Source organism: Desmodus rotundus, chromosome X (genome assembly GCF_022682495.2).
Source record: "Desmodus rotundus isolate HL8 chromosome X, HLdesRot8A.1, whole genome shotgun sequence".
In the NCBI taxonomy this organism is placed as follows: Eukaryota; Metazoa; Chordata; class Mammalia; order Chiroptera; family Phyllostomidae; genus Desmodus; species Desmodus rotundus.
This window is the reverse complement of record NC_071400.1, coordinates 43,475,031-43,499,987: the sequence shown is the minus strand read 5'-3', so window position 1 is coordinate 43,499,987 and position 24,957 is coordinate 43,475,031. Positions and strand designations below refer to the sequence as shown.

The 24,957-nt window shown below is 39.7% G+C and overlaps 1 protein-coding gene across 1 annotated transcript in view; it reads right to left on the bottom strand.

Moving 5' to 3' along the window:
• NRK (Nik related kinase) overlaps positions 1–14,125 on the bottom strand; it is a 315,957-nt gene extending 301,832 nt beyond the window's left edge. Inside the window, 4 exon segments of the mRNA XM_053916916.2 lie at positions 5,735–5,908; positions 6,720–6,948; positions 8,755–8,883; positions 13,907–14,125. Of these exon segments, the coding sequence (XP_053772891.2) occupies positions 5,735–5,908; positions 6,720–6,948; positions 8,755–8,883; positions 13,907–14,125 (751 nt within the window).
• Between the last annotated feature and the right edge of the window lie 10,832 nt (positions 14,126–24,957).

Here is a 24,957-nt window from a genome sequence, read left to right as displayed (position 1 = left end):
CTCTGTGTTCAGAGAATTTAAGTGTGATATCTGACCTAGAAGATGCCAACTCATAGTTTCATTATCCCAGACACTCTTGTCCTCCTTTCTCTGTAAGTGCCAATAATATGTTGCTTGTATGTGCTGTTTGGGTCAGGAGGTGGGATATGTGTATTGGGAAATATCTTTCTCTCTCTCTCTCTCACTTTGATTAGTATTTAATTTGTCAATTCTTGACTAATACAACATTTTCAACCTCATTATATTACTGAGTTTGTTTAATAGTATAGCTTATTAACTCAAAAATGGCCCTGTTTCTCTGCTATTTGTAGGATAAATATGTAGGCTTACATGGTGTGAGTTGAAATATGATGAAATCCTCCCCTGTTCTCTGATAGCTCTCTAGACAGCCTGCATCAGTGCCTGGAATCCCCGCCATAGAGTATCCTTTCATACCTTCGATTGGGTGTTTGTTGATGTCTCCTGTTAACATATGTATATACATGGGGGTTGGTAAAACACCCTGAACTTTTAAACCCTTAGCTTAAATGAATTTATCAGATTATATCTAGCAGAAAATGGGTTACTAAAGGAATACAACACAGAATAGGAAAGAAATGAGGGAGCAAATGTCTTGACTATTTCTGGAGAATGTGGAACAAACTGAGAAATGAGGTTGGATAACCCAATGATTTTGCCTATTGATCCCAATTAAGAGCTCTCACAAGTGGCCTAACCTTACATGCATGGCAGTATGTTGCATTAAACATTGCCTATCTCATGGTTTCCACATTGTTGTGGTTTGTGTATTTGTTCTTATTTTAAATTTCTTTAAAAATTGTATTATTTAATGAATTATACTTGACATAATATATGTTTCAAGTGTACAATGTAGTTATGATTTGGCATAACCTTATGTGATCACCACAATAAGTTTAGGAAATACCTGTCACCACACAAAAGTTATTATGACATTATTGACTGTTTTCAATATGCTGTACATTACATCTTTATAAAATTTATTTCATAACTGGAAGTTTGGGCCTTCATGTTTTTTCTTTTTTTTTCCTTTTTTAGTTTAATTTTTAATTTTTTATTGTAATTCAAGTACACTTGCCCCCATTTTCCCCCAACCATATCCTTTTGCCCCACCCATCCCCACCTCCCATGCTCATACCTACACCCTTTTGTCTTTGTCCATGTGTCCTTTATACATGTTCTTTGATGGCCATTCCTCTATTTTCCCCCATTATCCCTCTCCTCCTTTCCTTCTGGTTACTGTCAGTTTGCTCTTTATTTAAAAGTCTCTGGTTATATTTTGCTTCCTTGTTTGTTTTGTTGCTTAGGTTCCACTTATAGGTGAGATCATATGGTATTTGTCTTTCCCTGCTTGGCTTATTTCACTTAGCATAATGCTCACCTGATCCAGCCATGCTGTCTCAAAGGGAAGGAGCTCCATCTTTCTTTCTGCTGCATAGAATTCCATTGTGTAAAAGTACCATAGTTTTTTGATCAAGTCATTTACTGATGGGCACTTAGGTTGCTTCCAGCACTTGGCTATTTTAAATGGTGCTGCTATGAACCTTGGGATGCATAGGTTATTTTGAATTGATGGTTCAGGGTTCTTAGGGTATAATTCCAGCAGTGGAATTGCTGGGTCAAAACGCAGTTCTATTTTTAGTTCTTTGAGGAAAAGCCATACTGTTTTCTACAGTGACTGTACCAGTCTGCATTCCTACCTACAGTGTACTAGGGTTCCCTTTTATCCACAACCTCACCAGCACTTATTGTTGCTGATTTGGTTTTGATGGCCATTTTGATCAGTGTGTAGTTGTATCTCATTGTGGTTTTAATTTGCATCTCTCTGGTAACTAGCGATGCTGACCACCTTTTCATATGTCCCTGGGTCCCCTATGTCTTCCTTGGAGAAGTGTCTGTTCAGGTTCTTTGCCCATTTTTTAATTGGATTGTCTTCCTGGAGATGTGAGTTCTTTATATATTTTTGATCAAACCTTTCTCCGAGGTATCATTGGCAAATATATGTTCCCATATAGTTGGTTCCCTTTTCAATTTTCTGATGTTTACTTTAGCTGTAGAGAAGATTTTCTATTCTTATGAAGTTCCATTTCTTCATTTTTTCTTTATGTCCCTTGCTCTAGGGGACACATTTGTGAAAATATTGCTGCATGGAATATATGAGATTTTCCAACATATATTCTCCTCTAGGAATTTTATGGTGTTGTGACTTATATTTTAGTTTTTCATCCATCTTGAGTTTATTTATATGTATGGTATATGCTGATGGTTGAGTTTCATTTTTTCTGCATGTAGCTGTCCAGATCTCCCAACACCATTTGTTGAAGAGGCTATTTTTCTTTTTTTTTTTTTTTTGGCTTATACTTTCTTTCTTTTTTTTTTTAATATATTTATTGATTATGCTATGTCCCATTTCCCCCCCCACTCCACTCCATCCTGCCCACCCCCCTCCCTCCCACATTCCCCCACTATAGTTCATGTCCATAGGTCATACTTATAAGTTCTTTGGCTTCTACATTTCCTACACTATTTTTGCCCTCCCCCTGTCTATTTTCCACCTATCATCTATGCTACTTATTCTCTGTACCTTTTCCCCTCTCTCCCCCTCCCACTCCCTTAATGACAACCCTCATGTTCTAGTTGTTTGCCTAGTTTGCTCTCGTTTTTGTTTTATGTGTGGCCGTTAATAACTGTGAGTTTGCTGTCATTTTTACTGTTCCAATTTTTGATCTTCTTTTTCTTAGGTAACTCCCTTTAACATTTCATATAATAAGGGCTTGGTGATGATGAGCTTCTTTAACTTGACCTTATCTGAGAAGCACTTTATCTTCCCTTCCATTCTAAGTGATAGCTTTGCTGGATACAGTAATCTTGGATGTAGGTCCTTGCGTTTAATCTTGGGTAATGTAATTATGATGTGCCTTGGTGTGTTCCTCCTTGGGTCCAGCTTCTTTGGGACTCTCTGAGCTTCCTGGACTTCCCGGAAGTCTATTTCCTTTGCCAGATTAGGGAAGTTCTCCTTCATTATTTGTTCAAATAAGTTTTCAATTTTTTGTTCTTCCTCTTCTCCTTCTGGCACCCCTATAATTCGGATGTGGGAATGTTTCAAGGCGTCCTGGAGGTTCCTAAGCCTCTCCTCATTTTTCCAAGTTCTTGTTTCTTCATTCTTTTCTGTTTGGATGTTTGTTTCTTCCTTCTGGTCCACACCATTGATTTGAGTCCCAGTTTCCTTCTCATCACTATTGGTTTCCTGTACATTTTCCTTTGTTTCTTTTAGCATAGGCTTCATTTTTTCATCTGTTTTTCGAATAGATTCAACCAAGTCTGTGAGCATATTGATAACCAGTGCTTTGAACTGTGCATCCGATAGGTTGGCTATCTCTTCGTCGCTTAGTTGTATTTTTTCTGGAGCTTTGAAGTGTTCTGTCATTTGGGCCATTTTTTTTTTTGTTTGTCTTGGTGCGTCTGTTACTTTAAGGGGCGGAGCCTTAGGTGTTCACCAGGGCGGGGTAACGCTGGTCGCTGAGCTGTGATGCTGTACGTGGGGGAGGGGCCTAGTGGGAGCAATGGCGCCCGCCTCACTCTTCTCCGGATTTCAATCCTTCACTCTGCTACCCACAATCAAACTGGGCCCCTCTGGTGCTGGTTCCCGAGTAAGTGAGCCTATGCACACTCTAGGCCCCTGTGGGTCACTCCAACAACCTCTTCTGTGAGGCTGGGAGTCTCTCCTGCTGCTGCCCCAACCCCCAGGGGCGCTTTCAATCAGAGGTTTGAGGCTTTATTTCCCGGAGCTGGAGCCCTGGGTTGCACGGTCTGCTTCGTTGCCCGCCATTAGTCAGGTTTATCTGTGGGCGAATTTGGTGCCACAGGGTGCTACCCGCTGCTCTGCCAGCCCCACTCTCCGCCACTCTGAGTCCGGCCCTCTCGGTTTATCTGCGCAGATGTGGGGCCGCAGGGTCTGCTAGTGCTTGGACTGCCTGCGCCATTTGTCCCACACTCCGCCAGTCTCAGTCCCGCCACAGCCACGCGAGTCCTCTCCACCCCGGTGCCCGTCTCCGCCCCTCCTACCAGTCTGGATGAATGGTTATTTTCTATTTTCTTGGTGTTGGTCCCCCTTGCTGTTCGATTCTCTGTCAGTTTTGGTTGTGCGAGGAGGCGCAGTATGTCTACCTACGCCGCCATCTTGGTTCTCCTGTGAAGAGGCTATTTTTACTCCATCTTTTGCTCTTACCCCCTTTGCAGAACATTAATTGACCATAGAGGAATGGGTTTATTTCTGGGGTCTCTATTCTGTTCCATTGATCTATGTGTCTGTGCTTATGCCAGCACCAGAATGTTTTGAATAGTGGCTTTGTAATATAGTTTGATGTCAGGCGTTGTGATCCTTCCTAATTTGTTCTTCTTTCTCAAAATGGGTGTGTCTAATGAGAGACATTTATGGTTCCATATCAATTTTTGAAATGTTTGTTCTATATTCATGAAATATGTGATTGTTATTTCAATAGGGATTGTGTTGAATCTACAGATTGCTTTGGGTAGTATGGACATTTTCATGATGTTAATTCTTCCAATCAATGACATGGTATTGACCCATTTATTTGCATCTTCCTTAATCTCTTCCTTCAGTGTTGAGTAGCTTTCTGAGGACAGTGTTTTATGATGCAGACTCTGGCCAGCAGTCTTTGTGTTGTGGATGCGGTAAACAAATTCACACAGACTATAGAAGTCCTATGGGAAAAAATGGACTGCGTGGCCACCCTCTGAGAGAGAGAGAGCACCTTGGCCACTCCCTCAAGGGGAGAGTGCCTCGACCCTTGCCTGGACAGGCTTTTATTACTTTCTAGTCACATTACATCAAAGAAGGTTCTCATTCATTATCCTTAGGTTTACTTTAAGTGATTACTTTTTACATATAACAGAAAAGAAAAAAACGTTGCAAATGTAAGAGAATGATAAAAATGATTGATTTAGTTACATTTTGTCCTTGGGACAGCTTAGCACAGATTTTAGGGAGTTGCTTTAGAGCTATACATTAAACATCTGCAATTTCATCTCAGGGTGAGGGAGTTTCAGCAAAAGCAAGTCTTAAAGCAGCCTAGTACAATGCAGGCCTAGTTCCCCATGGGAAAACCAATTTGTGGTTTTGGAAAACCAAAACCACAGGCATGGGTCCTGCGTGCTGCACCTCACTCCCCACTGGCCATTCTGAGTGGAGGCTGGGCTACATTCCCCACACCACGTGGAACAGTTCCCTATATTTCCTTCCTTGTTTTTAGTTAAGGCTACTACAGAAGTGAGGCCTACAAAGTTTGCTACTTGCTGGTCTTTCATACCACCCTGGGAAAATAATTTGCAAATGCAGTGAAGTACACAGAGCATTATTATAATTGGTAAGCAACCAGTGGCTATAAAGACCCACATTCTCAGATTAAGTCCATCAAACCAACTTTTTGGGTTTAGCCAGCCAAGAATGTTACTGAGGGTTTGGAAAACCTCTTGCTTAGTCAAGCATCTAATGTCTTGCAGCTGCTGATGTAATTCTAGCTGCAATTTATCAATTTGTCTTTTAAATTAGTAGAAACCCACTCCCCTATGTGATGTTGAATTTTGTTCCAGGAATGCTGGCTGGAGTTCCACTGGAGTGGGGTGATGCACAGCTTAGAGAATCCAGGATCACAAGTCAGCTGCTGGTGGGTCACTAGTGTGTCTTGTTGCTCACCGATCCAGTTGAGCGCTGATTCAACTGTAGAGAGGCAAGTCAAGATCTCTTGATCAATCTGGGCCTGTTGAAGCATTTCTAAAGTAGTATTGGTAAAGAGAACATCAATAGTGTGAGCAGTTTGAACTGAGTCAACGATGGCAGCAGTTGCCATGGCAGCAGTAGCTGCAACAACTATAGCAGAGACAATGAATGCAATTAGGCAATTGTAAGGTATTCCTGTTTTATGCTGGATATCCCAGCTGAAGGAAAACCTGAGTAGAATGGGCAAGATATCCGGGACCATTATCAGTTTTAATTTGCTGAGGCTGTCCTAAATGACTAAAGGCTTCAAGCCAATGGGCTTGTAGATTTTTTGTAGACTCTCCTGTTAAAGCAGATATATGTAAGGTGCCAGAATAAGTATGAATAGAAATATGAGTGTATTTGAATTTTCCAAAGGGAGAGTAATGAGTGACATCTGTTTGCCAAATCATTTGAGAACTTAGTCCTCAAAGGGTAACTCCTTGAGGTGCCTTGGTAAGAGCTTGGTAGTCAGGACACCCTTTAATAATTTGATTAGCTTGGGAGCAAGGAATGTTAAATTGCTTTTGGAGTGCCTTGCTATTTTGATGAAAAAAATGGCGAGAAGCTGCTGTCTGCTGGAAGGCAGTAAGGACACTAACTAAGGCATTTGTCTTATTGTTACTATCCACCAAGGGGTCAGGCAGGCCCCAGTGGGATTGAATATGAGTAATGAAGAGGGGGTGTTCTCACTTGTCAAGGAGAGACTGTAGGGTTAAAAATAAGTTAAGTAGATTGGAGTCAATAGAAGTTTTAATTAACGCCTGATGGAGATGCATAATAGTATAAACAGTATATCCAGTGTCACAAACTATATTTAAAGCTTCCTTAGGCCATTGCCGCAGGGCCATAATTGCAGTGAAAAGTTCAGCCCTCTGAGTAGAAGAATGTCCTGAGGATACAAAGTTTTTCCAGTTATTGCCTTCTTTCCAGGCAATAGCAGCCCATCCAGTTTTTCCAGATCCGTCAAGAAATGTGGTCTTTGTTCCTGTTATTGGTATTGGGCTGATGTTTTCTGCTAGCTTTATCTGAAGGAATGAAATGTTTTGAAGCAGTCTGTCTGAGGGTAGATTAATCTCTCGTCCTCCTACAAAGTCAGCTACGGCACACTGAAATTCTAAATACTGAACTGTTAATTGTTGTAAATAAACCTGAGTTAAGGGGACGTGAATAAAAGCAGGATCATATCCAAATAACTGCTGTGTTCACTCATGCCCCTTTATAATAAGATGGCACAACACAGTTATATAGGTGGTAATAGTGCGTCATGGCTGATGAGACAGAAAAAGCCACTCTATCATAGTTAAATGAGGTGACAGTTTTCCTATAAGGCCCATTGGGTTGCCTAAGGTTGGGAAGCAGAAAAGCTGGAGAGGAGACTGTGAATCAATTCTAGGTAGTTGCCGCTGCTGAATATGTTGATTTACTATATCAATTCTTGTAAAGCCTTGGGGGATAATTCTCTGGGGGAATTAAGATCAGGGTTCCCTTTAAGGCTGTTAAATAAATTAGTTAGCTGTTGCGTGGGTATTCCAAGGTTGGGTCACACCCAATTAACTACTCCCAAAAGTTGTTGGAGGCAATTAAGAGTTAAATCCTTAGGCTGACTAATTTGAAGGACTTGAGGCTGGATTGTCCTATTGAAAAGGATATAGCTTAAATATTTCCAAGGCTCTGAATGCTGGATTTTTTTCTGGAGCAATTACTAGTTCAGCAGAGGCCACAGATTTTTTAAGAAAGGAGGTAGTTTTTGTGAGAATATCTTGGGAGGGAGCTGCAATCAGAATATCATCCATATAGTGATAGATAATAGAATTAGGGAACTGATTTCTTACTGGCTGAATGGCTGTATGAACAAATTCTGGCAGATAGTTGGACTGTTAAGCATTCCCTGAGGTAAAACTTTCCACTAAAATGGCTGTAAAGGCTGAGAATTATTAATGGCTGGGAGGGGAAATGCAAAACGCTCCCAACCCCTTTCTGATAAAGGGATTGTAAAGAAACAATTTTTAGGTCAATAATTAAAAGCTGCGAATCTTTGGGAATACAAGCTGGATTACGGACTCCTGGCTGTAGGGGGCCCATGGGCTGGAGGAATTCATTGATTTTTCTGAGATCATGTATAAGCCTCCATTTGCCAGATTTCTTTGGTACAACAAAAATAGGACTATTCCAGGGGCTGTTAGAGGGTTCAATATGACCTGCTTCCAATTGTTGTTTAACTAAGAAGTAGGTCTGTTCAAGTCACTCTCCTTTAAGTGGCCATTGATCAACCCATACCAGTGTGTTGGAGAGCCAGGTAAGTGGCAGGGGAGTTATATGAGCAGTGGCCATTAGAGAAAAGGTGGCAGGGAGATTTGCATTCCCCACTGACTGAGGAGATCACGGCCCCAAATGTTAAGGTGCATAGGCAAGATATATGGTTGAATTCTCCCTACCTGACATTCTGGCCTATAACTTCTAAGAGACCATATGCTGTCTTGTGGTTGAGAAACCCCCCCAATGCCCGTGACAGGCGTTCTGCTGTCTGTTAAAGGCCATTTGGGAGGCCAAAATTGATTTGAGATAACAGAGATATCAGCTCCCATATCTATGAGTCCATGAAAAGTTTTATCTTTTGTTTTTAGATGTAAAATTGGTTTATTTAACTTGATTGATTCTGTCCAAAAGACTGATTGATTGTCTGTACTGCCAACACTTCCTTCCCCACCCATTGTATTTTGAGTCTTCGAGATTACGTAGGGGAGTAGGAGCAGCTGGGCAATGTGCATTTGGGCAGGAATAATATGATAGCTAGATGCTTTAAGCATAATTGTAATTTCCCCTTGATAGTCTAAGTCAATAACTCCTGGCTGAACAAAAATGCCTTTGACAGTAATACTGGATTTCCCTAAGTTTAGACCAACTGTTCCTGGTGGGGGGAGAGGTCCCCAGACACCAGTGGGAGCTACAATTACTTGATCCTGTTCCTTTAAGATGAGCTCGTTGGTGGTGACCAGCCCTGCGCTTCCGCGGATGGCTGCAGGAAGGTTGGAAACTGCATTTCCCTGAATTCCCGGATATTGATTGCTGTTCTGTGTTGAGAGCTAGGCAAGAGGGCTAGGCAATTATAAGCATTGCTAAGCAGAAAACATCTTGAAGGTCACCAGAATAGATAAGGAAGAGAAACAACATTGTCAGCCAAAGTAAGCTGAAAACAGGAGACAGACAGATGGTTCTTATCGACAGGAGACGGGGTTTCAAAAGAAAATTTTGACATCTGGCTAATGTTCCTCCACAGCCAAGAGCTGTGCAGAGATAACCGCAACCTCTGCTTTTGTAGCTTGCTTGCTTGTTTTGCAGGCATAAAAGAGCTAGCCTGTAAGCTTTCGGCGCGACTCCCCTTTGCAGCCTTAACCGGCACCCTGGGAGTTCGCCCCTGCGCAGGTAAAAATAAAGTACCATCCAAATGCACTCCACACATCTCCATTTGATTTTCTGCTCGCGTTCGGGATACAACATTCTGAAAGCTCCGATTGGGGTTGGGGCGCTGGAGCGGGCACCCCTCTGGAAGTTTCCCTGAATGGGCTGGCCGTTTTTGTCAAATTTAGAGTAGTATTCATTTGCCCAATGTCTGTCTTTGCCACAGCATGGACAATCCTTTAGGGGAAGCTTGTACTTACCTTTTCCTCATCTGGGTGTGGAAGAACAGTCCTTGGGCAAGTGACCAGGCTTTCCACAATTACATTTGGGATCCCCCTTAACTGCAGCAGCTAAGAGAGAGGCCTTATGCTGCCCTATGCTGACACCTTGGCAAGCCTTGATAAACTTGCTGATGTCTCTGGTGGTAGTTCTCCGGGGTCCTATAATGTCCCCACAGTCCTTGTTAGCGTTTTCATAAGCTAGCTGGCATAGAAGAGCTTTGGCTGCTCTGTCATTATCTATTTGCCTTTCAATAGCTTCTTGGAGGCGATCAGGATGTCATCCATATAATGATAAATAACACTTTGGGGAAATAAATTTCTTACTGGCTGAACGTCCTGATGTACAAAAATGCTGACAAATAGTGGGACTATTTAACAACCCTTGAGGTAAAACATTCCAATGAAATTTCTCTAAAGGTTGTGAATTATTAAACATAGGGACTGAAAAAGCAAATCTCTCAAGGTCTCTGTTAGCTAAGGAAATGATAAAGAAACAGTGCTTGAACTTTTTCCTATTACTTTTCCTGTTTAGCCCCAGGGGTCTCATTCTCACCCTCCTGGGAGGGCTCCTCCCAGCTTTAAGCCAGTAACCCTAGGCTTCCCTGTTCACAACCGGCTGGGAGCTTTTGAAAAACAGCCTGGGTTTTTGAAGTACCTTTTGTTTTTCTCTGCTTGGAAAGACAGGACCCCTGCTGTTTCTGCAAGCTGCAATGAGTTTACGTAGCAAGTTAATTGCCCTGTTGTTCTCAGGACCTGGTAGCTCCTAGGTTCAGAGTTTGTAAGGAAAGTGGGAAGGATGGTGGGGGCTCTGCTCAAATATGTTTTAGACAAAAGTGGTTATGCGCCAAGGGCCTATTGTGACTCCATTGACTAACTGTTCCCTCCGAGAGAATAGCCAGTTCTTCCCCAAGGAAATGATCAGTGTTTACAGGTACTGAGTTAAAAAATGGTGCTTAGTCTTCCATGGAGAAGGGCTACTTCTCCCCGGGAGACAGTACACCTCTGTTTCATTTTTACAATAAAAGGTCATGGCTCTGGTATAAACAAGGAGGATTCTTAAAATTTCTTTAACATTGCACACCCCCCATCCCACTTATAGCATGCTTTAGATTGACAAATTCATGAACACATTCATAACTTTGAAAAATATTGTTATTCAATTACAGTTGTCTGCATTTTCTCCCCATCCCTCCACCCCACCTCAGCCAATCCCACCTCCCACCTCTGCCTCCACCCTCCCCCTTGATTTTGTCCATGTGTCCTTTATAGTAGTTCCTGAAAACCCTTCTCCCCACTGCTCCCTCCCCACTCCCCTCTGGCTATTGTTAGATTGTTCTTGACTTCAATGTCTCTGGTTATATTTTGTTTGCTTTTTTCTTCTGTTGATTATATTCCAGTTAAAGGTGAGATCATATGGTATTTGTCTCTCACTGCCTGGCTTATTTCACTTAGCACAATGCTCTCCAGTTCCATCCATGCTGTTGCAAAGGGTAGAAGCTCCTCTTTCTCTCTGCTGCGTAGAATTCCATTGTGTCAATGTACCATAGTTTTTGGATCCACTCATTTGCTGATGGGCACTTAGGTTGCTTCCAGTACTTGGCTATTGTAAATTGTGCTGCTATGAACATTGGGGTGCATAGCTGCTTTTGGATTGGTGTTTCAGGGTTATTAGGGTATAATCCCAGCAGCGGAATTGCTGGGTCAAAGGGCAGTTCCATTTTTAGTTTTCTGAGGAAATTCCATACTGTTTTCCACAGTGGCCTCACCAGTCTGCATTCCCACTAACAATGTACTAGGGTTCCCTTTTCTCTGCATCCTCTCCAATAGAACACATTTATAACTTTAAGAAACAGTTTTTTTCTCTACTGGCAAATACATTTTTTAAAAAATTCTTAGTGATTATTGCATTCTTTGAGTGTGCTCAAAAGTGAGCTGTCTTATTATCTAGTGCCCTTGAAAACTTTAGGGAGGCTGGAGAAGAGGGAGGGAGGATGCTAATCTTGGCATTGCTTGTTCCCAAGACCAAAGTAGTCCCTGGGCCTCCAGAAGGAGGATTCAGAGTGGTTAAAAGACACATTTTCTCCTTGTTTTTCTTCCTGTGCTTTCTACTGTCTCAGGAAAGGGAGATCTTTTTCCCTCTTTAAACAATTAATTTAAATTCTTTCTGAGTAGAGTCCTCATGATATAACAACATTAGAGATCTCATTCTATTTACCAGAGGTTTAGCAAAATATTTTGAGACTGAGCCATTCCTTTCAAAACAGAAACAAAAACAAAATTCAAGCAAACCAGTATTTTCAAATTAAATCCTCTAAAGGAGGGAGGCACTAGCCTTAGAATCTTATCTCATACCACCTGGTGTTATTTCAACTTATGCCCAACTTTTTCCTAAATAACTAAGTCTAAAGATCCCTTATCAGGGAGACATGCAGCAGCCTTAAAAAGCTGCTGAATTAGCTGAAAACATTGCTCTTGTTCCTTAGCCCATTCCCCATGGTAGAAGATTCGCAGAAACTTTCTTTTTTCTTTTTAATTTTTATTGTTATTCAATTACAGTTGTATGCCTTTTCTCCCCATTCCTCCACCCCACCCCAGCCGAATCCAACTCCTTCCCCCACCTTCAACCTCCCCCTTGATTTTGTCCATGTGTCCTTTATAGTAGTTCCTGTAATTCCCTTTCATAGAAACTTTCCAAGAAATTTTTTAACAAATAAAAGAACCTTTTCTGAAATTCCTCCCACCACAAGTTCGACAATTACAAAACCAGTTTCAATTTTGCTTTCTCTCCATCTGCACCTTTAAATCCTACTTCTTGCTAGTGAGGGGAGTGTAGTGGGTGGAAATGTGCTGTTGGTGAAAGACCTTCAGGGAGGGCTGCCGGATATTCTGGCACCCTAACCCCGCTCATGGGTCTCAGGTTGTCCCCCAAGTGCCTGGAACTGCAAGGGGGGCTCGAAGCACTAGGTGACCAACCTTTATATTGTGCTCCCTGACTGAGCCGAGAGTTAAATTACTGTGATTGGAGTTCCCTATAAGGCCCCTGCACGTTTCGGGGATTGACCCCAGACATCTCCACAAGGCCCCTACTCATGTAGGAATGCCTGAGATCTCGAACCGGAGGGAGGAATGCCTCTTATTTTCAGTGCTCAGCAAGAAGCTAAGACACTCATAAATAACCCTGTAGTGAACACTGAGTTCTAAAAGCAATCTTCAAAGTTTGGTTGAAACCGAAACACTTATTTACTATCTGCTTTGCTGTTTACAGGTGGGCAGAGGGAAAAGGCAAAATCAAAAGGGCTGCAGGAAACAGCTTTTAAAGAAAGAATATGCTGAGGCACTTGTATTATTAAAGCTAATTGAAAGGAAAATTCGTTGCTCTCTCTCCCAAACCTAAAACCTGATTGGGGGTTGTGCTGCGGGGATGGGCTTATAAGTGTTTTTACAGTGTGCCTCTCATTGCGTGGACTTTGCTTGCAGCTAGCTGGCAGAAAACCTAGTGTTCTGTCCCAGTCCACATCCCAGTTATCCTCTCATGGGTGTCTTTCAGCAGCTGGTGCCCTCGTGGTTCTTAACTATACGACCCATGCCCATAAAGTGAGGCTATTGCCAGAGAGAGAGACAGAGAGCAAGGCTTCTGCTTACTAAAGAGAGTGCGGTTGCAAGAGAGAGCGACTTTGAAAAATACCCTTTTTCTCTGAAATCCAACACACCCTACAACCCTACTGAAAAGCACTCGGTGTTGTTGGCCCTTACCAGGGCTGATGTGTGCACTCCAACCAAGTTGGTGTGTTCTGCACAACTGTGGCTCGTAGCCTTGGGTCCCTGTTTCTGGGTGCCAGATGATGCAGACTCTGACCAGCAGAGTCTGTGTGTTGTGGATGCAGTAAACAAATTCACACAGACTGCAGAAGTCCTGTGGAGAAAAATGGACAGCACGGCCACTCTCTGAGAAAGAGAGAGCACCTTGGCCACTCCCTCAAGGGGAGAGTGCTTCAACCCTTGCCTGGACAGGCTTTTATTGCTTTCTAGTGACATTACATCAAAGAAGGTTCTCATTCATTATCCTTACATTTACTTTAAGTGATTACTTCTTACAGATAACAGAAAAGAAAAAAAAATGTTGCAAATGTAAGAGAACAATAAAAATGATTGTTTTAGTTACATTTTGTCCTTGGGACAGCTTAGCACAGACTTTAGGGAGTTACTTCAGAGCTATACATTAGACATCTGCAATTTCAACTCTGTGAGGGAGTTTCAGTAAAAGCAAGTCTTAAAGCAGCCTAGGTACAATGCAGGCCTGGTTCCCACAGGAAAATCTATCTGTGGGCATGGGTCCTGTGTGCTGGACCTCACTCCCCACTGGCCATTCTGAGAGGGGGCTGGGCTACATTCCCCATGCCACAGGGAGTGGTTCCATATATTTTACCTCCTTGGTAAGTTTTATTCCTAGGTACTTTTTTTCCCTGTTGATATAGCAAATAGGAGTTTTTTTCTTGATTTCTGTTTCTAATATTTCATTCTTGATGTACAAAAATCCCTTTGATTTCTGATTATTGACTTTGTATCTTGCTGCTTTGTCAAATTCACTTATTATGTTGAGTAGTTTTTTGGTGGAGTCTATAAGGTTTTCTGTGTACACTATCATGTCAACTGCAAACAGTAACTGTTTTGTTTCCTCCTTTCCAATTTGGATACCTTTTATTTCTTTTTCTTGTCTAATCTGTTGCTAGGACTTCCAGTACTATGTTGAATAGAGGGGGTGAAAGCGGACATCCTTGTTTTGTTACTGATCTTAGGGAAAACCTTTTAGTTTTTGCCCATTGAGTATGATGTTGGCTGTAGGTTTTTTGTATATGCCCTTAATTATGTTCAGGAATGCGCCCTCTATTTGCACTTTGTTGACTGTTTTATTGTAAATGGGTGATGTACCTTATCAAATGCTTTCTCCACTCCTATTGATATGACCATGTGGTTTTTGTCTTTCCTTTCATTTATGTGATGTATTACATTTATTTATTTATGAAGATTGCACCATCCTTCCATTCCTGGGATGAATCCCACTTGATCATGGTGTATGATATATTTAATGCATTGCTGGATGCTGTTTACCAATATTTTGTTGGAGATTTTAGTGTCTATGTTCATCAGTGATTCTGGTCTGTAGTTTTACTTCTTTGTAGTGTCTTTATCTGGTTTTGGGCTTAGGATGAGTCTGGCCTCAATAAAAGAATTTGTGAGTCAACCTTCTTGGATTTTTTTTGGAATAGTCTGAGAATGATAGAGGTTAGCTCTTCCTTAAATGTTTTGTAAAATTCTCTGGTGAAACCATCCAGTCTAGGGCTTTTGTGTGCCAGGAGTTTTTGATTACTGCTTCAATTTCACTAGCTGTTATCAGTCTGTTCAGGCTTTGTCCTTCTTGATTCAGTTTTGGAAGATTATATATTCCTAGAAATTTGTTCATTTCACCTAGGTTTTCAGATTACTCGGAATGTAGTTGTTCACAGTAATTTTATGCAATCCTTTGCATTTCTGTGATATCAGTTGTCAATCCTCCTCTTTCATTTCTTATTGTATTTATTTGAGTCTTTTCCCTATATTCTTTTTTACTTCTTTAAAAATATTTTATTGATTATGCTATTACAGTTGTCCAATTTTTCTACACTTTATTCCCCTCCACCATGTACCCCCTCACCATCATACCTCCACCTTAGTTCATGTCCATGGGTCATACATATAAGTTCTTTATCTTCCCCATTTCTGATACTATTCTTAACCTCCCACTGTCTATTTTGTACCTACCATTTATGGTTCTTATCCCCTGTACATTTCCCCCCATTCTCCCCACTACCTTTCCCGACTGATAACCCTTAATGTGATCTCATTCTGTGAATCTGTTCCCATTCCAGTTGCTTGCTTAGTGCGTTTTTTTTTCTAGGTTCAGTAGTTGACGGTTGTGAGTTTGTTGTCATTTTGCTATTCATAGTTTTTGATCTTCTTTAATTTCTTAGATAACTCCCTTTAACATTTCATATAATAAGGGCTTGGTGATGATGAACTCCTTGAACTTGACTTTATCTGGGAAGCACTTTTGCTGCCCTTCCATTCTAAATGATACCTTTGCTGGATACAGTAATCCTGGATGTAGGTCCTTGTGTTTCATGACTTCCAATACTTCTTTCGAGCCCCTTCCTGTCTGTAAGGTTTCTTTTCAGAAATCAACTGATAGTCTTATGGGCACTCCTTTGTACATAACTCTCTCCTTTTCTCTTGGTGCTTTTAAGATTCTCTTTAAACTTGGGTAATGTAATTATTATGTGCCTTGGTGTGAGCTTCCTTGGGTGCAACTTCTTTGGCTATCTCTGAGCTTCCTTGACTTCCTGGAAGTCTATTCTCTTTGCCAGATTGGGGAAGTTCTCTTTCATTATTTGTTGAAATAAATTTTCAATTTCTCGTTCTTCCTCTTCTCATTCTGGCATCGCTATGATTCATATGTTGGGATGTTTAAAGTTGTTGTCGAGTTCCTAAGCCTGTCCTCATTTTTTTTGAATTCCTGTTTCTTCATTCCTTTCTGGTTGAATGTTTATTTCTTCCTTCTGCTCCACATCGTTGATTTGAATCCCATTTTCCTTCCCTTCACTGTTGCTTCACTGTACATTTTCCTTTATTTCACTTTGGGTAGCCTTCGCTTTTTCCTCTATTTTGTGACCATACTCAACCATTTCTGTGAACATCCTGATTAGCAGTGTTTTGAACTCTTCATCTGGTAGATTGGCTATCTCTTCATCCCTTATTTGTGTCTTTTCTTGAGTTTTGATCTGTTCTTTTATTTGGGCTATTTTTTTTTTTTTTGTCTCAGTGTGCCTGTTACATATTACGGGGTGGAGCCTTAAGTATTTGCCAGGGTGGCCCAACCTGCCTTGCTGCATTTTGGCTCTGTAATGTGGGGGAGGGGTTCTGTGTATGTGAGGGTTAGATTGTTTATTTGAAATGTTTCTATTTTTTTTTCAAAGTAAGCCTGTATTGCTATGAACTTCCCTCTCAGGCCTGCCTTTGCTGTACCCCATAGATTTTGAAGTGTTGTTTGTTCTTCTTAATTTGTTTCCATAAATTATTTGATATCTTCTTTGATGTCATTATTAACCCATTCATTGCTTAATAGCATGCTCTTCAGTCTACATGAGTTTGAATGTTTTTGAGTTTTTTCCTTGAGGTTGGTTTTTAGTTTCAAGCCCCTGTGGTCTGAGAGAAGGCTTGATATAATTTCAATTTTCTTCAATTTGTTGAGGCTTGTTTTGTTTCTTATCATGTGGTCTATCTTTGAAATATCTCATATGCACTTAAAAAGTATGTGTATTTTGCTTCATTGGGATGAAATATTTTATATATATATATATATATCTGTTAAGTCCATTTGATTTAAGGCATCATTCAGTTTCACAATATCTTTGTTAATATTTTGTTTGGAAGATTGATCCATTTTTGACAGTGGTGGGGGGGTAAAATCCCCTACTATAATTGTGTTACGGTCTATATCTTCCTTGTAGTCCTCCAAGATTTTTCTTATATATTTGGGTCCTCCTATGTTGGGTACATATATGTTTACAATATTTACACTTTCTTGATGAATTCTTCCCTTGAGTATTATGAAGTGTCCTTCTGTGTCTCTTTTTGTGGCCCTTGTTTTAAAGTCTATTTTGCCTGATATAAATATTGGTACCTCAGCTTTGTTTTTCCTGTCCATTTCCTTGGAATATTTTTTTCAACCCTTCCCTTTTAGTCTTTGTAGGTCTTTTGCTCTGAGGTGAGTCTCTTGTAGGCAGTGTATGTGTGGGTCATGATTTCTTATCCATTCAGCTATCTTATGTCTTTTGATGGGAGCATTTAAATACATTAACATTTAAGGTTATTGCTGATAGGTACTTATTCATTGCCATTTTACCTCTTTTGTGCTTGTGTTCCTCTCTCTCTCACACTCTTTTTCTTCATGTCCTTAAAACAGCCCCTTTAGCCTCTCACAACAACACCAGCAATTAAACTGATACAAATCTACAGATCGGTTCCTAGAACACTCAGCTAGTGGAGGAAACCTTTACCACAGGGGCCCTGCCCTCCAGAAGATAATTTGTTTTTTTAGTCCCCCTTCATGTATCCATTCACTTATTGATGGACACCTCAGTTGTTTTCATATTTTGTCTATTGTAAATAAATATTAAGTGATGATAGGTGTACATATATCTTTTCAAATTCATATTTTAATTTTGTTTAAATAAATACCCAGAAGTGGAATTTCTGGGTCATAGGATAATTCTATTTTTAATATTTTGAGAAACTTCATACCAATTTTCATATTGGCTGCACCAATATATGATACCATCAATAATACATGAGGTTTCCCTTTTCTCTACATTCTCACCAACACTTGTTATTTGAGACTTTTGGATAATAGCCATTCTAATAGGCATGAGGTCATATCTCATTGATTTGCATTTCCCTGATGATTAATGATGTTGAGCATCTTTTGATATGTATGTTGGCTATACATAGGTCTTCTTAAGTCCTCTACCCATTTCTTAAATCAAATTGCTTGTTTGTTTTATTTTTTGATGTTGAGTTTTATGTGTTCTTTATATATATTTGAATATTAATCCCTGTAAAAGTCTTATCATTTATTATCATTTGTAGCCTCTTCTCCCATTCAGTAGGTTATCTATTTTTAGTTGATGGTTTAATTTGCATCATCAAAGTTTTAAAATTTTTATGTGTTTCCTTTATGTATTTTTACCTTTGCTGCCCTTGCTTGAAGAGGGATACCTAAAAAATATTACTAAAAATGTCAAAGAATTTATTGCCTATGCTTTCTTCTAGGGGTTTTATGTTTTCAAGTTTTACTTACACATAAGTTTTTAATCCATTTTGAATTTATTTTGTATATGGTGTAAGAGGTGGTTAAGCTTCACTTTTTGCATGTATCTGTTCTGTTCAGTGTTCTGAACACAATTTATTGAAGAGACTAGTTTTTCCTGATTACATATCCCTGCCTCTTTCCTATAAATTAATGGATTATATAAGTGTGGGTTTATTTCTGGGTTTTCAATTCTGTTCTATTGATCAATATCTGTGTTTGGATAACTATAGCTTTATAGTATACTTTAAAATCAAGGAGAATGGCACCTTTAGCTTTGTACTTATTTCTCAAGATTACTTTGTCTATTTGGGGTCTTTTATGGCCCTATACCATTTTTATGAATATTTGTTTTAGTTTTGTAGAAAATGCCATTGGTATTTTGGTAAGAATTGCATTGAAACTGTAGTTTGCTTTGGGTATTATGAACATTTTAATTTTATTAATTCTCTACATCCAGGAGCATGGTATAAGCTATTTATTTAAGTCATTTTCAATTTATTTCATATTTGTCTTACAGTTTTCAGAGTACAAGACTTTGCTTCTTTGGTTATATTTATTCCTAAGTATTTTATTTTTTGATGCAATTGTAAATGTGATTGTTTTCCATATTTCTCTTTCTGGTAGTTCCATATTAATGTTTAGAAATGTCACTGATTTCTGAATATCAATTTTGTACTCTGAAAATTTACTGAATTACTTTATTATTTATAATTATTTTTGGTTGAGTCTTTATAGTTTTCTATATTTACCTTCTTTTTCCTTTTTCTACCTTGAAAATCATGTTGGATGTCTTTCTGTTTTTAATCAAAACTCATCTGGGAGAGGAAGATGATGGCAAAGTAAGTGGGAGCCAAACCCATATACTCATGTACCCAACTTGGACACTTAGCTGATCTTCTGAAAAACAAAGTGAACAGTCAAGAGAATCTTACCTGATACGATGTTTGAAAGCAAAAAAGTACAGAGATCTCTTCAAAACAGGTGGTAAGGAGGTTTTATAGGTGGACAGGGAAAGTACCTGGGTGTGGGGCTAGAAACTGTGGGTGCCACAAGTACAGTATCCAAGGAGAACCCCATCAGAGATAGCAGCCTAGTGGCTCCCTGTCCTCCCAGGGTGGGGAATCCACAGACCCAGCAGCCAGGACTGGGATGTGCAGATTCATGAAGCAGAAACAGGCTGCACACACTCACACAACTGGTGGTACACCCTAGCTGTGGTGGTGGATGCTGACTTGGACACTGCCAGATTGGGGGGAGGGGTGGGAATCAGGCTGTACCAGGAGCTGGAGGAAAAGGAGGGCTGTGAATGACCATGACAGAGATAGACTCTTGACTTGTTGGAGAGTTGGAGTTTATCGAAAACTGGGCAGTGGTTTGGGGCTACAGGTGTGGTGCCCAGAGAGCTATTTTTCAGGAGGGGAGCTGAGGTGTTCTGGGCATGAACTTCACACACACAGCTGCCCAGACAACAAGGAAGGAGAATTAAGGGCACAATCTGCTCCCACTCAGTGCACCTGGGCAGCTTGATCAAAGGGGTGCAAAGTGAGGTCTCCAGACCAGCACAACGGCATAGAGTGGAGAGTGTAGGCTGCAGCGTGCTATGAGGGCATGGGCTGGGAACTGTGCATTTGTGATTAATTGAGGCCAGACTGGGCCTCCTTTCTTTGAAAAACTTCCAGGAAGGGAAGATTGAACCCAACCTCCCACTTCTGGCAGTAGTGGGGAAGATCTGCAAAACTGGCAGGGCAGGCTCAACAATCTGCAGGGGTCATTTCCACAACAGTAAGACAGCAAGACAAATGCTTAAAAGGGCCCATTTTGAACTCCCCACAGGGAGAAAAAGTACACTGGGTCCTAAGGCCCTATTTCAGTGAGGCCATCAAAGCAGGAGATTAAGAAAGTGTGCAACAAGGGGGATTCAGGGCACCGCCCAGACTTGACTCACACATGGAGCTCCAGTCTACACCAAGCAGGAGAGAGCTGCCATTCTTACACAGACTGCTCCCCACCCCCATGTAATGAACAGCTGTTTAATCAGAAACTATACACTATTGGAAATAAACTGGGACAGACTAAGATGAGAGGTATCGGGGGATGGGGAACACACCCACAATTTTCCCAGAAGCCTGAACTGTGCCTCCCAGGAGAAACACAGAGACCTCACCCTCTCAATTGCAACAGAAGTTCCCTCTAGAAGCAGGGGAAGGAGATGCAGGTGGTGTTGCCAGAAGTTGGAGGAGCCAACCCAGGACCTTGAGCTGATAAAAAACCAAAGATGGATTCAGAAAGAAGTCAGAATGCGAACACCAACAGCTAAAATGAATTTCACTTCACTTTTCCCCAGAACTTGCATTTTTTTCTTTTTTCTCTTTTTTTCCTTTCATGTAACATTTTATTTTTTCTTTCACTCATATTCCAACTAACTCACTACTCTGGGTCTTTATTTTTTTCTTTTTATTCAGATTATATGTATATTTCATATTATTGTTATTCCAAAATGACACATATCACCCTTTCTTGCTCTTACTCTATTTTGCTGTCGTCCTGACCCTTCTTACTGTTGTTGTACACTTTATTTTCTCTCACGCTACACCATGTTCTTATTTCTTACTCTTACTATTTCTCCTCTGCCTAACCTCACATAAGCACTCTTCCTTCCTTAAGTCAGTTCACATTCTTTTCCCCCTCCTATAATAGTCTTGTTTCCTTTCCACATTTATAAATTGTGGCTAGTTGGGCAATGATAACAAGGTCAATGCTGTTCTTCTCCCAGGGAACTCCTATTTGTACACAATTTGTTTGTACTTTAAATCCCATAGGATACTCTCTCCATGTTTTACTCCATTTTGCTTCTTCCCTGCCTTTGATTAGTTGAGGGAGAAATATTATTTTATTATTTTCCCTCTCTTAGCCTGGGCTTTACTCCTTACTCTTATTAGTTTTCCTCCCCATCCTCTCACAATCATTTTTCTTTATTGTAGACATCTCATATTCACTTTTCTTTTTTGTACAATATTCCTATTCTTTTCCCACCTTTATTAATCTTCACACAGCTGTCATTGCTCTTAACCCTGCTGTGGTTTTTCTGTAATTTCATTTCCATTGGTCCAATACATTTTTAATTTTACTTTAAACCTCATAGTATACTCTTCCCTTTTCTTATTCCATTTTTGCCATAGCCCTTCTGTGTTTTACTTACATATTAAATTTTGTTCCTTCCCATTTTTTGCTTCATCTCTATCCCTATTCTTATTAATTCTCCTCCCTCTTTCCACTCAAAAACATCTTCCCATGTTTTAGTCATCTCATAATCCCCCTTTTCCTATCTTATAATACTCTTAATCTTTCTTCACATTTATTAAGCTTTGCTCAGTTGTGTTTCATATTGCTGATGTAGTAGGGGTTTTTTTGTTTTGTTTTGTTTTGTTTTTGTTTTTCTGGTGTGGGTTTAGTTTCCTGGTAATGTTGCTTTCTTAATCAAAACTTGTAAACAGCATACAGAAATGAGGCAGGAGTTGTGACTATTAGTAAGCCAGCTGAAGGGGAGAACCTATCAATGAGTGAACAACCAACATGCAAAGCCCAAATACGAGAAATTCCATACAAACTGAACAAACGGCAACCTTAAAGCACTCAGACAAAGCAGAGAAGAAGACTGTACCACCGAGTTCTATAGAACTCTTATTATAGAAGTCCACCCCATGAAGACAGACAGGCAAAGCAGAGTATTCCAAGATGCCAAAACAAACAAAAAGAGTCACCTAAAATGGGCAAACAAAGAAGGAAACCTCAATAGAAAAGAATGGAGGAACTCAGAAAAAGAGCTAAATGAAATTGAGGCAAGCAATCTATCAGATATAGAATTCAAAAAACAGTTATAAAGATGCTCAAGGAACTCAGTGAAAACCACAAGGAACTGAGTGGGAACAACAGTAGCATGAAAAAGGAAATAGAAACCATAAACAAGAACCAGAAAGAAATGAAGAATAAAATATCTGAAATTAAAACACACACACACACATACACACACACACGAAAGAATTATAATCAGGCAGAATGAAGCAAAGGACAGAATCAGCAAGCTAGAAGACAAGGTAGAAAGAAATACTCAGTCAAAGGAACAAAATGAAAAAGGACTCAAAAAGTATGAAGATAGTTTAAGGGAACTTCAGGACAACATTAAACACAACCTTTGTATCAGAGGAATACCAGAAAGAGAATAAAAGGAGCAAGGGATAGAAAACTTGTTTGAAAAAATAATGACAGAAAGTTTCCCTAACTTGGTGAGGGGAAAAGCCATGTAAGTTCAGGAAGCACAGAGGGTCCCAATCGCAAGGAACCCAAATAGGCCTACCCCAAGACACATCATAATTAAAATTCTGAATATTAAAGATGAAGAGAGAATCTAAAGGCAGAAAAGGAGAAACAGGAATATACAAGGGAGACTTGATAAGGCTAGCAGCTGGTTTCTCAACAGAAACACTGTAAGTCAGAAGGGAATGGTAAGAAATGTTACAAGTAATGAAAAGCAAAGGCCTGCAACCAAGAGTACTCTACCCAGCAAGGCTCTCATTAAAAATGGAGGGAGAAATAAGGAGTTTCCTAGACAAAAGAAGGCTAAAGGGATACACCTCCACCAAACTGGCATTGCAAGATATGCTAAAGGGACTTCTTAAATAACAGAAGAAAAAGAGTGAGAGGGAGAGGAACACAGCTACAAAGGGAAAAATGGCAATGATTTTAAGTACCTATCAACAATAACCTTAAATGTAAATGGTTTGAATGCTCCAATCAAAAGATATAGGGTAGCTGAGTGGGTAAGAAAACATGACCCACATATATGCTCTCCAGAAGACACCAACCTCATAACAAAAGATATACACAGTCTGTAAGTGAAGGGTAGGAAAAACTACTTTAAGCAAAAAGACTGGAAAAAAGCTGGGGTAGTAACACTTGTATCAGAAAAAAAAAACAGATTTCTGAACAAAGAGCATAAAAAGAGACAGAGAAGGTCACTTTATAATACTTAAGTTTAGAATCCATACAGAAGATATAAATATTGTAAACATATATGCACACAGCACAGGGTCACCTATGATAAGGAAATATATAAGGAAAATATTGGAAGGTTTCGAGAAAAATATAGACAGCAACACATTTATACTAGGAGATTTTAATATACCACTATCAACAATGGACAGATCTTCTAAACAAAGAATCAGCAAGGATATTGTGGCACTGAATGGCAATCTACATGAAATAGACTTAATTGATATATACAAAACCTTCATCCCAAAGAAGTGAAATTTACATTCAATTCAAATGCACATGAACCATCTTTAAAGATAGACCACATGATATGAGAGAAAACCTCAATAAATTTAAGAAAATTCAAATCATAACAAGCATTTATCTCAGAACACAATGGCTTGAAACTAGAAACCAGCCTCAAGGAAAAAACTTTTAAAAATTCAAATTCATGGAGACTTAATAACATGCTATTAAATAATGAATGGGTTAACAGTGAGATCAAGGAATAAATAAAAAGAAAATGAAATAAATGAAAATGAACACAAAACAGCCCAGGACTTATGGGACATAGTGAAGGCAGTCCTGAGAGGGAAGTTCACAGCCATACAGGCCTACCTAAAAAGAGACAGAAAATTTTCACATTAAAAACCTAACCCAAAATTTATAAGAACTAGAGGAACAAGAACAAACAAACCCAGAGCAAGTAGAAAGAAGGAAATAATCAAGATCAGAGCAGAATTAAATGACATAGAGACTAAAAGAACAATTCAAAGGATCAATAAATCCAGGAGTTGGTTCTTTGAAAAGATAAACTAAATCAACAAGTGTTTAATCATACTGAACAAGAAAAGAAGACAGATGGTTTAAATATAAAAAAATTAGAAATTAGAGAGTTCTGGCCAAGATGGAGGCATAGGTAGAAATAATTTGCTTTCTTTCACGACCAAAAGAAAGATAAGAACCAATTTATACACAAAAAGTGACCATAAATGCCAGAAAATGAAACTGTACGGAAGTCTGACAACCAAGGAGTTAAGGAAATATTCATCCAGACTGACAATGTCACAATGCAGAAAAGATGGTTGCCCCACCCTGGCAAATACCTAAAGCTCCGCCCCTTACAATGTAATAGCTGTGCAAAGACAAAGAAATACGGCTGAAATGAAAGAACAGATCAAAACTCCAGAAAAAAAAAAAAAACCTAAATAATGAAGAGATGGAAAACCTATGATATGCAGAGTTCAAAACATTGGTAATCTGGATGCTCACAGAAATTATTGAGTTTGGTCTTAAAATGAATGAAAAAATAAAGGCTATACAAAGTGAAATGAAAAAAAAAAGTACATGGAAACAACAAAAGGAAGGAAACCAGACTCAAATCAAGATTGGGGATAAAACAGGAAAAGAAACAGTCAAAGGAACAGAATGAACACTCAAGAATTCAAAAAAATGAGGAGAGGCTTAGGAACCTCCATGACAACTTTAAACATTCCAACATCCAAATCATAGGGGTGCCAGAAGGAGAAGAAGAAGAGCAAGAA